At 38.0% G+C, this 15,795-nt stretch overlaps 1 protein-coding gene across 6 annotated transcripts in view; it reads right to left on the bottom strand.

Moving 5' to 3' along the window:
• tspan11 (tetraspanin 11) overlaps positions 1–15,795 on the bottom strand; it is a 364,316-nt gene that overhangs the window by 85,902 nt on the left and 262,619 nt on the right. For all 6 annotated transcript variants that reach the window (XM_039760769.1, XM_039760772.1, XM_039760774.1 and 3 more), the window contains exon 6: positions 12,826–12,984. In XM_039760769.1, the coding sequence (XP_039616703.1) occupies positions 12,826–12,984 (159 nt within the window). The remainder of the gene's footprint in view (positions 1–12,825; positions 12,985–15,795) is intronic.

The raw sequence follows: 15,795 nt of genomic DNA, 5'->3' as shown, positions 1-15,795 counted from the left end.
TTTGTCTGGTGTGGCGTTTCAGACGCCATTGAAATAGACTTTCTTCTGGCATCTGAAGTGGACCTTCCAATTCTACGTCTTGTCTTTTTTTCGGTAGCATGGGTATATTAGCGAAAAGCAGGACAATCATAATGTGTTACATGGTATTACATATGGAATAAGCACTACAGTGAGATGAATTTACGTTATTTACAATATGTTGGAAAGCAAACAAATAGCACCAGTCAGTCAGAAAGAGCAACACTGAAATCGTACTGTGAGTCGGAAAGTGAGCAAATAGCACCAGAAATACAGAAAGCCAGTGAGAAAGAGTAGCACTGAAACTGTACTGGGAAAAATGGCGGGGAGGGTGCTCTGTTTGTAAGGAGCGTCTGTATTGAACTGTGCTGCCATCTAAGGGACGTTGGCGATGGTAACTACAGAGAGAAGTGACATACAACCGGTGCCGTGTGTGGGGAAAATGGTGGGGGAAGGATGCTGTCTTTTTAAGGCGAGTCTCTGTTCAAACGTGCTGCCATATAATGGAAGTTGGCGAATGAAATACAGCAGTATCAGTGCGTGTGGGAGTGTGACCCGCGGAAACGATGTTGCATGAGCCGGTCACGCTCACTGGGTCGTTCACATTTTACATCCATACGGCAGTTCCTCTTCACCCAGTCAAAGCAGTCGGCCTTCTAATACTTGGACACTTCCGCCATATCTTGGCAATTTAAAGAAACATGGGTAAAGAGTGACGCACAGGGACCAAAGCTGCTGCTAGATGGCGCTGTCATGAACATCTGTTTTTACATCCATACGGCAGTTCCCCTTCACCCGGTCAAAGCAGTCGGTCTTCTAATACTTGGACACTTCCGCCATCTCTTGGCAATTTAAAGCAGCATGGGTAAAAAGCGATGCACAGGCACCAAAGCTGCCGTAGATGGCGCCGCCCTGAACGTCTGTTGCAACATGCGGCCATCTTGTCGATGATAAGTACGGGGATGTGTGCCGAATGTTGTGCCGGTGAAAAGATGCCCTGCGCTTCACCACAAACATTTTCCCCAACCAAACATGCCCAGTTTGGTGGCGATCGGACGCCCGGTGCAGATTTGTATGGCGGACAAACAAACATACATACACACATACATTGACTCTGCTTTATATATTAGGTTTGCAACTTATGATTTGACTCTAGGTACATGTTCCTTTTTAATTTTGGTTATTGAACTTTCCCACACCTTTTCCTGACTAAGATTCTTGATAAATGACCTGAGCACTTTTTCATATTTCTGGTTTAGACCTTTGGCTTGAAAATATTTACGTACTTACTGCTCATAGTATCAAATCTAACCTTCCTTTAAAATATGAAGCTATAATACCAGTTTGTGCTGCTTTTAGACAGAGTATTTTGATGTGAAAGACAACAAGTAAACCATCCAGATTTGAATATAACTGATAAGTCCATACTTTGGGTAAGAACAAAGACAGTGAAGCTCATTTGCACTTTTCAGAACTGAAGGACTGTACCAATTAGCTAATAACTTGGTTAGGAACACAAAAGTATTATCAAGTTAGTTGTAATGGAAGGTAGAGATAAATGGGAATTCCAGCTAGGATGGTTACTGTTCCCCTTCCCAGTTGGGAGTACAGAAGGACAGAGGGAGACTGCCTCTTGGGACTATGTGTTCCCCCAGTACACTGGGTGGCAGCGTTTGTCAAGTATAGCTGCCATTTGGACACCCGTGATTTAGGGAAGTTCTGCTGGGGTATTTGTGGGCAACTAGAAGAGACCTCTGGGAGGAGGCTCCCCTGTTAGGTGGAGGTTCAACTCAACCCAGCAATGCTTCTCAGCAGTACTGACATGTTGGTAATACTCCTGGATTTGGGTTAAAAGGTGCCTTTCATCTCTTCCAGGTGGGTTAAACTCGGAAGCAGCACTTACTTGGAATAAGGGCAGAGGAAGAGAGAGAGTTTTATTATCTATGAAGATAATTGTGCCAGAAACCTGTCAAAAGGTATCTCTCTATTATAAAAAAATCCTGTGGAATGAATGACTAGTAGACAATACGTGATGTTCACATTAAGATCACGAAAGACAAATAACAGAACCGCGAGACGAAAAAGAATGGGCAATAAAAAAAAAAGTAGTGTAAAGGGAAGGAGCACACAGATACAGGTGTCTCGGTGTACATCATTCAATGCACAAAACGTAGATTTACACAATAATCGAACATACACTATGAGAATCTATGGACCTGCAACAGTTAAAGCAACAACAAGTTTAATTTCAAAGGAAACACAATTCGGTCAGGTGTATATTTATGATGACGGAGAAGCAATCACAACGTGAGCAGCAGAGACACAAAGCAGGAAAAAGGGCAGCGGCTGAAAAGGCTTTAAAAAGATCGAAGGGCAATGCGACAGCAGCCCCCAATCCCCCCAGCCCCACAGAGTGCGCAAGCAGTGTTATACGTCCAGTAAGAAAGAATTTAACCATGCCCGGGGTCGTAAATAAAAGGCAAGCTTTTACAACGTCACACAAGACCAGGCAGTGAGCCATCATTTAAAACAAGTCCACAAACATCTAACCCTAGCAGTTGTTGGATTGCATCTGTCAGACAAGCATCATGTGCTCCCAGTGTTTAAAGTAACAACAAGAGACAGGCAAAATGTGCAGCTCGCCAGCAGCAGAAAGACAGCAGATGATGCAACGGCATATCCTTAGTGTACGTTCACCTGAGCCTCCCCTTCACAACGCGAGTAGCGTTATACCTCGTGCGAGAAAGAGATGTAACCACGCACGGGGACGAAAATAAAGGACAAGTATTATTTTTACAAAAGTTTTTAAAGTAAAAGTGAAAATAATGCATATGTAACAATTCCCAAGAAAATAACAATCTCTTTAAATTGTATATTACCTGCCTAAGGTAAAGTCGTCCCTGATGGAGGAGCGCAGGAATCGTGGGAAAAAGGGGTCCTTTCATCAGATTAGCGCTATTTCAGATGTGGAATGGCAAAATGGTGTGAGGCAGCTTGATGAATGAGGTATCCAGGACTTAAAACAAATCCAAATCATATTATGTGATATCATCTAATGTGAAATTCTACTCCGTACTTCTCCAATTTTTATTTTCATACTGTACTGAGGATTTGTTCTGTTCTGTGTATTGTACTGTATTTTTGACCCCCTTCTTTTTGACACCCACTGCACCCCCAACCTACCTGGAAAGGGGTCACTTTTTGAATTGCCTTTCCCAAGGTTTCTTCGATTTTTTCCCTACAAGGGTTTTTTTTTGGGAGTTTTATCTGGTCTTCTTAGAGGGTCAAGGCTGGGGGGCTGTCAAGAGGCAGGGCCTATTAAAGCCCATTGCAGCACTTCTTGTGTGATTTTGGGCCATACAAAAAATAAATTGTATTGTATTGTATATCCGGTAAACCAAACACGGGGGTGGGCGAGCGAAGCAAGCAGGGGGTGGAGCCCCCTAGGCATTGTTAAATAAAAATAGTCTTTGTGAACCCAGGACTTGCATCTGTATAGTTGTGGCCTGTGATTTCCCCTAGTGTCTGTAACAGTTTATAACTAAAAATCAATTATACTTCTTGGTGAACAGCTTTGTTCTAACTTAATGGATGAAGCTGTATGAGTTTTAAAAGGATTCACAATACAAGTTTTTGGAAGTTCAACCAGGACAAGTCAAGAATACATATAACTACTTCCTCTGAGCTGGCACAGAATGTCTTTGAAAGTCTTGAATCCAGGATTGCTTATGTGTTTGCCATGTGCTTCTCTCACTCATATGCAGTCTGTAATGATGGATGCCCTTTTCAATGCAATTACCCACTTAGTTTCCTTTGTTGTCATTTGTTTCTTAAAAGCTGTTGGGGGTAAACGGTAAAGAAATTTATTTAGTCATAATGGCTCCTCACTGGCAAGAAAAAGTCATTCTTGAGCAAAACACTTTCAATGTACATTTTATTTGTATTTCTTTAAATAGGAACAAAATAATATAATACTAAGCCAATATTATACTTGTTATTTGTTTGGACTCATAATAATGACAGACAATAGGAACATTTTCTTGGCTTCCCTTTAAACGTAAATGATTTGATGTGAAGTTTAAAAGGCTAAAACATATTTCTAAACTCTAGACAACCTGTTTTAACCTTTTGAATAAAACATTTTTGATACTTTTTCATGATTTTCAGAACACTGGTGTGGTTCAAAAAGATCATTGTGTAAGGGTACTTTGAAAGCAGCACATAGAACAACCTATAGAAAACACACAAAGATGAAGCAGAAGGGTTCTTTCTTGGAATTATGGTTTCATGTGGCATCTGAGCTATTGATGGCAGCAGTAGACTAGATCACTATCAGGACTACTTTGTATTTTGCTCTCTGTTATAAAAGTAGCTCACAGCATGACTATTGCTAAGTGCAACTGGGTTTTGAAAATGCTTTTAAAGTCTACAGAAACAGCCTTGTCAATGTACTTTCCAGCAGGGCAGAAACACAATAGGCTGTTATTACTAATGCTTCCAGACTCATTTCTTTGTATCAAAAATCATCTTTAAAAATGTTCAATTTACCAAGACACATTCTGAATAGTACTTGCATATTGATCTAATACAATTTAAAAAAAAAAAAAAAATCCAAGTGAAACAATGTGAAGTTGTAATGATGAAGTTTTTAGGGCTCCTGCCTCTTAACTCCAGAATTCTAAGTTCTTGGCTTTGCACAGACTATGTAGATTTTTGTTAATTTCCCTTGCATATTGGGGGTTTCTCTGGGTATTCTAGTTATGATCTCTGATACAAATCATGTACAGGATCAGGCTGACTGCTTATATTTTGGACTTCCTAACCAACAGACCTCATCATGTGCAGTTTGGCAGCATCACATTCTCCAAGCTAACCCTTAAAATATGCACTCCACAGAATAGTGGACTGAGCACTCTTGTGCACTCTATGTTCTCTTCCGATGTGACGCCAGACACAGCTCTGACTCCTAAATTTGCTAATGGCAGCAGTATCATAAGCCTAATCACCAACAATTTTAGACCACATACAGAGGGGACGTTTACTTGCTGAAACAGTGGTATTAAGACAATAATTGAACCCTTAACCTCAGTAAAACAAAGATGCTGGTGATAGGGTTTAGAAAAATCCTATTTTTCTAGCTGTTCATCTACTTCATATGATAAAGAGTACCAGCCCCACTAGTCATTCACAGGGACAAAACAGTTCATGTAAGAACAGATGTGCAATGGAGATTCACATAAAACGGCACTTCATACTGTTGGCTCCTTACACTTCTCATTAAATCCTCCTACAAAATCCATGTAAAACACTCACTGTCAAGCTCACATGAGTTATTTCACCCAACTAGAGCTCAGACAACAGGAAAGACACATGAAAACTGTTACATGGATGCTAAACTCACATTAAAAGGCCTGCACCTATAACAGTAAGTGGACTGCTTGGGAAAAACAATACCAACAGTAAAGCAGTGAATTTAAAGATCACTTTTAACCACAGGTAATAGAAATGCCACTATACTGACCTAGAAAACCTTGGCATGAATACCTCAATTTATTGCACACATGCCATATGTTAATGTCATTTTTCAACTGGGGTGTATTCCCTAGTTTCTGTTTATTTTCCATTTCCGTGTCTTCTTTTCTTATTTTAAAGTACTATTTTTCACATGATTACTGTAATTATGTGTTTTTTTATTTTGCCATGTTTATTTACTATTTAATTTCTATGTATAAAATATAGGTCCTCTACGTTCCTTGTACTTTGTGGGTGGAACCTCAAGAGGTGGGGTCACTCTGATGTCATTGCTGAAGGTCCACCCTCAGCCATTACAGTCTGAAGTTGGAAGACGATCTTTCAGTGGTTTATTGTTATTTTCTAGAGTGCATTTCCTGAGTAAGTACTGATTTTCTGCTTTCTGTATTTTGCTTCGATTTTGTGGTTTCTGACTACTGGATTGAAATTTTGGGACTTGTTTACTTTGAGCTGCCTTTAACACAAACCCTTTTTGTCTTCTGCTGCATTTTTTGCTAATTCTTGTACTTTTCTGCACTTATATCAATAAATATGTTTATTTACAAAGATTTTGCTTTTCTTCTTCCTAATGTTTTTCATTTCCTCTCCCTAGAAGGATATTTTTGACATCATTTTTTAACATGATACTGACATTATATTATTGTGAGGTGGAGACACATCCCCAAAGCAACACATACACCTCATACTCGCACAACTCTTAAGTGCATAGCAACACAATGAAAAATTTAATGAATGCCGTTCCAGCAACAGGGAAAACAGAGCAAAGGAATTTAAATAAAAGCACTTAATATTGGTTGTCTGCACAATTAGGGTCACTGTAGTTGCGTATTCATCGGCTAGCTTCTCGCAAATAAAGGGTGGCACAGGTTGTTTTTCCACTTTAGGGCAACAATTAGTTCCATCCAGTTGCAAGATAGTTCTAGAGATAAATGATGTCCTCTTTATAAGGGTTCAGACATCATCTGCTAGGGGTTGGTTAACTTAGCTCAGTGACAGAGAACAAAGATTTAAAGGGATAGTGTTCACTGGAGAGAGGGGCTGAACGCTCATTGGCTGGCTGATTTAGGGGTGTTTAATTGACTCCTATTAGTCAGTGCAGGCTCCTATTTTTTCAGGATGTAGAAGAGGTGAATTTTTTAAGGCTGCATTACAGCCTTATTTTTTTAATAGTGTTAAGGCAGCTTTTTTTTGTCCTGGACCAATAATATTTACTTTGGGGTAAATCAATATATTTGGGTATTTTGTTTTTTTTTCAGATTATTTTTGTATATAGAACTATTTGTCTGTTTGAAATATTTGGTGGATTATTTTTACTTTGTGTGCACCGTATATATTCCTGCACCAGAAGTTTTTTTTTTCTTCTAAGGCCTGTTGTAAAAAAACATCTGTTTTTTTTAAGCCTTCTATTGCCTAAATGTTTTGTTTCAACTCTGCATGCACCAACTCTCGGTCTTGGTCAATCCCAAACTACTAAGCGGCTTGTGACAATTATTATTATTATTATTATTATAGAATGCTAAAGGAGTATTTTGATCTTTACAAGTGAGGTCCCGTTTAGGCCTATGTAGGCTGAAGCCAGCTATTGGAGTTTGGGGTCAAGTTACCTAATGTAGGCCCTGTTTATAAATTATTTGGAGGTTTATAATTAATATTTTCGAAATCATGTCAAATAGACACAAGACATACAATTCCTAATGCCAGCAAAACACACCAAGAAATAGGGGAAACCAAAACATTTTCTGAAACCATTGTTACTGACAACAGTATAGCTCAGTGGTACACAGAAATAAAACTGCTATCTTTCTACTATAGTTTATGGGCAGACAAATTAGTCAAGATAGTATATTTCTGAATAGGAAAGTTCAAGGCATGTAATGAGAATATCTTAAGTACACCTTCCTAGTTCTGATCTCATTTATAACTTCAATAAAATCAAATTACTCATTGGAATCTTTATTATAATTTTTTTTAAATACAAGTAGGTTTTTAGCTCTAAGCTTTCTACATATAAATTCTGATTACCACACTGCCAAATTTATATTACTACAGGTCAAAAGTCTTAGGAACACCTCAGTTTTCTCAATATGTATGGAAATGTACACAGTTTAATGTCTTATTTTTTCAAGAGGTCAAGGCAGAGAACAAATAAACAATGACAAGTGAAATAAGTCAAGGAATAATTAAGTGTACAAAATGTTATTCAAATGTTTGAAAAATCAAAGTAGCCACCTTTTGCTGATATAACAACCAAACTGTGGTAACCCTTTTGATTAAGAACGCCGGTCACCCTGTGCAAATCACCAAATCTGCCTCCAGCAAAAGAACACCAGACCATCACATTTCCTGCTCCATGTTTGACAGTTGGTGTTATACACCAAGGAACCATCCTTTCACCAACTGAACTGAGTAGAAATACCCTGCGTGATGAACAGAAGATTTCAAATTTTGATTCATCTGTCCATAAGACTTTCTTCCAGTCTGCAGTATTCCACAGCCGGTATTTCAAGGTCCTATTTGGTCATTTAAGGAATGGCTTTCTTACTCCCACTTGCCCTGTCAAACCTGCAGCACAAAGTCTCCTCTTCACAGTAGGAACTGAGACTTGTTTTTTTCAACTACTATTCTTGAAGCTGTTGTGCTGTAAGGCACCTATCACGTAAGCTGGTGACCCTCAGAAATGTGTCTTCTGATTGGGTTGTCACTTTGGGTCTGCCAGATCTCTTCCTATCAGAGTTTCTTCCAGTTTCCAGTTGCCTTTGGACTGTGTAGGACACCGTACTCCACTGACACAGATTTTTTTTTTAAATTTCTCTAAATGAAAGGCCTACACTTCTAAGGGTAATAGTGCTCTGTCTCATTTCAGTTGTTACTTGCCGTTTTCTTGCCATTGTCACTGGAATTTACAACTTTCTACAGTGTAATATGTCCAAGTCTCACTTTTGACCGGTGGTGTATACTGTATATAACCTCATCTGCAAAATAATGCTTCAGAATAAAGACTGAGAATTCAGCCTCATCTGAAGATCACTATCCAGTTAATTAATAGTAACAGTAATAATAATAACAGTATGTATACATTTTAGAATGTTATTTTATGTTGTAATTAGTGGAACACACAGACTGCCCTGGGACGGCTAATTGAAGGAAAGAGACTCTATCAGAGAAGACAGTGGTAAGCTGCAGAAACATACAGTTAATAGTGTGCCAGTAATTAAAGTTGATGTTACAGCAGTAGTAAAATACAGATGTTCCACAGCATAGCTCTGAAGAAAAAGAAGTGTCAAGTATCTGTTTGTATTATGTTATATTATTGTTTTTATTCACTCTGAATTATTATTTCTTATGTCTTTGTATTATTCCTGTTGGTTTTATGCATATGTGATAATAGTGTACTGCCAATTTAAATGTTTTTTATTGAAATAATTTATGGCTCTTAATCTGATTAATATATAGCAAGTGTCTCTGCCCTTTGAAATAAACTATTAAGGGTAAATATAAAAGTTAAATGCCATTCCAAATAAGGTAATGTTAAAACCATGTAAGTATTTGCTTTGCTATAACAGAATTTATTACATAACTAAATACTATATGTAATAAAAGATAGTAACTTTTCCCTTGAAAGTCAATATATAAATATAACTAGCAGAATACCCGCACTTCGCAGCGGAGAAGTAGTGTGTTAAAGAAGGTACGAAAAAGAAAAGGAAAAATTTTAAAAATAACGTAACATGATTGTTAATGTAATTGTTTTGTCATTGATATGAGTGTTGTTCTCATATCTATCTATCTATATATCTCTATCTATCTATATATATATATATATATATATATATATATATATATATATATATATATAGGCAGCGAGAAGTAGTGTGTTAAAGAAGGAATGAGAAAGAAAAGGAAACATTTTGAAAATAATGTAACATGATTGTCAAAGTAATTGTTTTGTGTATTTGGCGGCAGCGCCACAAAGTTGTTTTCGTAGCTGCATCAGAAAATGTACCACGACGCCTGACACGCCTCCTTTTACTGTTTTCTCACAGCTTGGATTGCTGCTGTCATATATACACACACACACATACATATATATATATACATATATATACACATACATATCTTCATATCTATATACATATCTACATATACACTTATATATATATATACATACCTATCTACATATATATATATACATACATACACACACACACAAATTATATATATGTGTGTATGTATGTATGTGTGTGTGTGTGTGTATATATATATATATATATATATATAAAATGTAGATGGTGTGTGTGTATATATATATATATATATATATATACATATATATACATATATATACACATACATATACTTGTGTGTATGTTTGTATGTGTCTATATGTGTGTGTATAGCTTTGGTCACTGAGTGCAAGGGAAAAATAATAAAATATAGTCTATAAGTTATTAAACAGTAAAACATTAACGCTTTTAAGAAGTACAGGTACATTGAGCACTACTGGAGTGGTTTGGTAAACTACATTTTAAAGACTGTGTAACACAACAGGTAAGTAACTAACAGCAGCTAAAATGTATATGGATCATCTCTCGGTAGTAGATCCCTTTTGAAAGGCGCTACACGACGGCTGTGGTATAGAAATTACATTTTCTATGTGAACGCTCAAATTTGTGCCTCTGGTAATGTGCCTTACCGCATTTAAAGAAAATTAGTTTTGTGTCCTCTGCAGTGTTAAGAGAGAAAGGCTTTGGTTTGGGATAAAAGGAAAAAAGGTGTAAAGAAAGGAAAGTTGCCTTTTCTTTTATATAGTATAGAGAGATGTGTTCGCTGACGCTATGATCGCCTTTTGGGGACAGTCGGGTGGGTCTTGTGTAGACTGGTGAGACGCCCCGCCATTAATCGGCTGTGATGGCACTGTCAGTCCTCCACTCGTGCGTGTCTTCATAATCCGAGCTGAGGACCTCATAATCGTAACGCAAAAGAAAGTGTGAATCGCCTTAATATTATTTTGCCGTGGTGTAGAAAAGGGGTCCCGTGGTTTGCACTTGTCTGGGCTATAGCGCAGGGGAGGATGAAAAATTAAAAGTGCTCACTTTGACTTAAGGCAGAAGCGCAGTCAGCGCTCAAAGGCCGGCACAGCTATGCACGCGCTGGCTGCTCGACTTTTGCTGGGCAGGAGACCCCAGTTTTGCAGACACGCTCATGATATCAAAAGTCTCAGCTTTTGGAGGTCATTCATATATTATATATATAGCAAAATACCCGCTACCGCAGCGAGAAGTAGTGTGTTAAAGAAGTAATGAAAAGAAAAGGAAACATTTTAATAATAACGTAACATGATTGACATTGTCATGAGTGTTGCTGTCATATATATGCCTGCCTAAATAAGTCACCCTCGCTTTGCTCTTACTTTATTTACCGCTCATTTAATCATGGCTAATGGCGGAAAAATTATAAAATGGAAGGAGGATGGCTTTACCAAAACAATTATTGATGGCTTAATCGATTATTCATAAAGCTTGAATTGGTGATCTGTTTTTCTGTGTTAACCTCATATTTTTCATACTTCTTCTCAAACTAAGGTGGTGCGAGGGTAAAATGAATCGGGATGCGCTTGATCAATGTAATCGTGTACCAGGAAATCATGCATTGACAAAAGCTCCCTTTGCTTGTAATGCAAAGTGTGATTAAATGCATTATTTTTAACGCTATGGAGCACATGCATCAAGCTTCTCAGCTGTGCTTGTGCTAAGAAAAGGAAAGATTTTAAAAATAACGTAACACGATTGTCAATGTAACCTTTTGTAAGTAGTGCCTGGAGGATTCAGTGTGTAGAAACTCTAGAGACAGCGTGTGTATTAACTTGTGGATTTTTCTGTGAGTATTTGGTGGCAGTGTGACAAAGTTGCTTCGGAAGACGGCGGCGCGGAGCTCAGCTCAGAGCAAATGAGGTAAATGGGAGGGAGATGATGACGTGACTCCCCACCCGCCTTTAACTGTCAATCCCCACAAACACAGTCTCGAATTTGCATAAGCACACCCCTTCACCTACAATTTTAACTTAGTTACAAAGTGATCAAAACTCGCTTATATCCCGCGCCCTCTCATTAAACTTGTATCCCGTGATACCTGTGGGCATGTGAAACGCCAGCGTAGCCTGTCTATGAACTTAATTTAAAGTTTAGGTTTACACCTTGCTTTCTTTCCGAGGTAGCAGCACTCATGAATATGTTAGTATATGTCACTCGCCGCTTCTTATTGTTTCGCTGCCTCTCAATTATATAATGCATGTTTTCTTAAGCGCTTTTGGAGGTCTTCCTGGTTTTCTACGCACTGCGCTGACAGTCAGTTCACGGATTACGGGAGGCGTGATGATGTCACACAAACTCCCCCACGTCATTCCAGCTCAACTCCATTACAGTTAATGGAGAAAAATACCTTCCAGTTATGACCATTAGGCGTAGAATTTCGAAATGAAACCTGCCCAACTTTTGTAAGTAAGCTGTAAGGAATGAGCCTGCCAAATTTCAGCCTTCTACCTACACTGGAAGTTGGAGAATTAGTTAGTGAGTGAGTGAGTGAGTGAGTGAGTGAGTGAGTGAGTGAGTGAGTGAGTGAGGGCTTTGCCTTTTATTAGTATAGATAGCCTTGCATCAATACTGATGTAACAGATGAATAAGTTATATTGTTTCTTGCAGATGGAAGGGTGTAGAAGCATACAGATTTTTGACCGTAAATAGTAATGAAAACAATAACTTAAAGAAACATAACCAAGATATGTATGCCTGAAACTAAAGCATTATAGAAAGGAAGTTATTTTTTGTGTACTGTATACTTTTGATTTTCCTCTTCACTTTGTGGGAACTGTTTTTGCTTTGAATTTCATTAAAACAAACAAACAAAGATGCTAGGATTGGAATTCCTTGTGTGGTACATCTTACACAATACTTTAACCTTCATAGCTCAATAGCAGCAGAATTTTAGAAACATGGAAGAAATGGTGCAAAATAACTTATCATTTTAAAATTCATGATTTTTTTAATCCTGGGTATTTCCATTATTTGTTTGGAAACAGCTTATTCAGCCCGGCTTCATGGTGACTTTTCCTTTTATCTTCTAGTATTTTTACTACACACAGAGTTGATCTTTTGATAGATTTACAAAAACAATCTTTAATGTTTAACTAGAAATTCCAAGAGTTTACTCAGTGATCAGGTGCAAATCTCATATTCATTTAGAAATGGTTTATTATATTCATGTTATGAAACATCTTACCTCCACTTTGTAAATGTTGGACGGGTGGTCTCTCTGTCCACAGCTGGGTGTAATACTTTTACAACAACTATCAGGCACCACTCGGTTATCTGCTTCCTTGGAGTTAATGTATATGCTTGTTTCCCAGTCAGATAAGTTATTGCTCCCACAACACTTGAACTAAAAAAGATAAAAAGAAAAAATCCAGGAAAGTAAAAAAGCAAATAAAATACAAAAATTATCAAACCTATGTGAGAAGATTGCTACTTGTATAAATCAAAGCAGACTATTTTTAAAGTTATTTTTATCTACTCCAATTATCTTTGACTAAAGGAAGTCTTTTATTTTCTGTTGTGTCTGCTAATAGTGCTTGATGGAGATAAAACTAACAGTTATTATTAGGAGTAGCTGAAGTGTTTTGTACTAGAAAATAATCTTATAAAGTGAAAAAGTGAAGAGATGAATTATGCTGTCACTGCCAATATTTAATCATAGTACCACTCCGATAAAGGGGGCATGGCAATGTTATTTTACTATTCAGATATCACTCTGAATTTACAGAGCAATACATTGTTCCAAGTCTAATTTTCATGACTCATTGAAGGGACAGAACAAAAGGATCCTGGCTTTATTGTTGACTTAGGGAGCTAGAGGACGAGTCGACATTTCATGCTTAAAATCCCTGTTCATAACCATTTCCTACAACCACTGGAACACATTTTATTCCCCTAGTCAGCAAGTGTAATTTTTAAGTTTTAAGTGTTACCTCATGTACAGATAGTTATCTAGTTACAAGGAACCTATCCTTGCATGAGCTTCATTGCATTGCTTGTTTTTTGCTTGTCATGCCAATGACTGAAAGATCAGGGGCCAGGTCTGTACACTGCTACTGGGGTTTATGGTTAGACAGCAGCTGCTTCAATTTATCGGAGTAACAAACATTTTTCACACCTTCAATATATAAGATATAACAGGGGGCACTCTTTATCATGCAGCAATACAGGGGATAAAAGCATGTTGACAGTGAAACTAAACAGCTAATTGTAAGAAACTGAAATGTCTAAGTCAATTTCTGAATATTAATGAAAAGCATTTTATCTGCTTAAATTCAATAAATTGTTTAGAACAACAGAACTAGTAAGAATGCAAATACAGGTGACGAAGAGGCTTAAGAGAATCTCATGTAAAACTTGATAATGACTGCAATAAATTAATTTGTTTTTATTTACAGGTATATGTTGTTGCAAGTGGCTGGGTGGCACCCAGCCGGGATGCCTGGAAGGACCAGAGGAGGGATTACGCCTCCTCCAGACCATGAAGGGGGCGACTGCCCTGGTGGCTTTGGGGACCACAGGAACTGAGCTTGGAAGCTCAACCCTATAGGGGCCTGTGGTCACCGCCAGGGGGCGCCCTGATGCCTGGAGAGCCCTGGTCCTCAGCACTTCCACCACACCCAGAAGTGCTGGGGGGAAGACAACCAGGGACACCCGGGGTGCTTCCGGATGCGCGGCTGGTACTTCGGCCACACTGGGGAGTACCGGTGGAGATTAATCAGGAGGCACCTGGAGCACGTCCGAGTGATTATAAAAGGTTCCGCCTCCCTCCATTTGGGGGCTTAAGTCGGGAATGGAGAAGGATGGAGCTCGGGAGGAGAGTAAAGAAGGTGGCCTGAAGAGAGACAACATTTTGGTAGTGGCCTTGACTTTGGGGTTGTATGTCACTTTATTTGTAAATATGTACAATAAATGTGTGTTGGTGTTTGAACCATCGGTGTCCGCCTGTCTGTGTCCGGGCCAGCCTCCACAATGTCTATTATCTTTTCACCAATTAACAGGTATACATTGCAAATGAACACCTAAACAAAAGAGACCTCTATATTTTAAGAAGCTATTGATTGACTACAGCTTCTTTTAATACAATTTCTCTCTCTAAGCTGGTCTTTAAACATAGTAATATAGGAATGTGTACCACAACCTTCAACGGGCAGGTATTAAAGATAGAATACATGCATATTTCAATATCAGAGGTCGATCAGTGCTTCAGCTCACACTTAACTCTCCACTTAACTGTACAGATACATATAATAATGACAACATCCTCAGATCTTTTGATGACATTACAGTAAATGGATGATCTGTGCAATTGAGATTGCATAAATAAATAAGGTAGCAAACATACTGTTGCAAAGTGGTGCTTTGCTAAAAGTCTAACTTTGAATGCCAACATGACATATACTTATTGCAGTTTTCTTTGCAGATTATCTTCTTCTTTTTTAACACATGCTTAATGGTGTTATTTATTTTACCTTGGCATGTGTTGATTGTTTTAATTAATTTAAATGATTGTTATTTACTGCTTGTGTTTTAGTTAATTCCTTTTTGTTAATTGAATTTAGAGGGTGGGAATTTTCCAGGAAATTCTAAAGGCTGCACTATTTAAATGATGCTATTGTCCCAATCAAATTGCTGGAATACTATTTCTTAAGTAAATGTTTTTTTTGTCCTCTCTCTTTCCTTTGCCACTCCTTCTTTTTAATTGGGTTCAGCATTCTTCAACAAAAGTAATGTTTCTTTTTTGGGAATTTATCGTTTTTTATGTGAAGGTTGCCAAAAGTAATAGAATTCTTTAGCTTTTCTGAGGAAGTATTCTCTTTTTGCCATAATAGTTCTCTAGAGAAGTTATAGATATTTCATGATAAACATAATAGTGAAAGTTGCTTATTGGTCTCTTTGAATTTTTAAAACCTTTTAAACCTGAGAAAGTCTGATTAAGTTATCTTTTTATTGTTTATTTTGCTATGGCCTTCACTTCTTGTTTCTTTAATCATCCATCCATCCATTTTCTAACCCGCTGAATCCAAATACAGGGTCACGGGGGTCTTCTGGAGCCAATACCAGCCAACACAGGGCACAAGGCAGGAACCAATCCTGGGCAGGGTGCCAACCTACCGCAGGACACACACAAACACACCCACACACTAGGGCCAATTTA

Source organism: Polypterus senegalus, chromosome 8 (genome assembly GCF_016835505.1).
Source record: "Polypterus senegalus isolate Bchr_013 chromosome 8, ASM1683550v1, whole genome shotgun sequence".
Classification (NCBI taxonomy): Eukaryota; Metazoa; Chordata; class Cladistia; order Polypteriformes; family Polypteridae; genus Polypterus; species Polypterus senegalus.
Note: the sequence above shows the minus strand (reverse complement) of the source record. Positions and strands in the feature narration are given on the sequence as shown.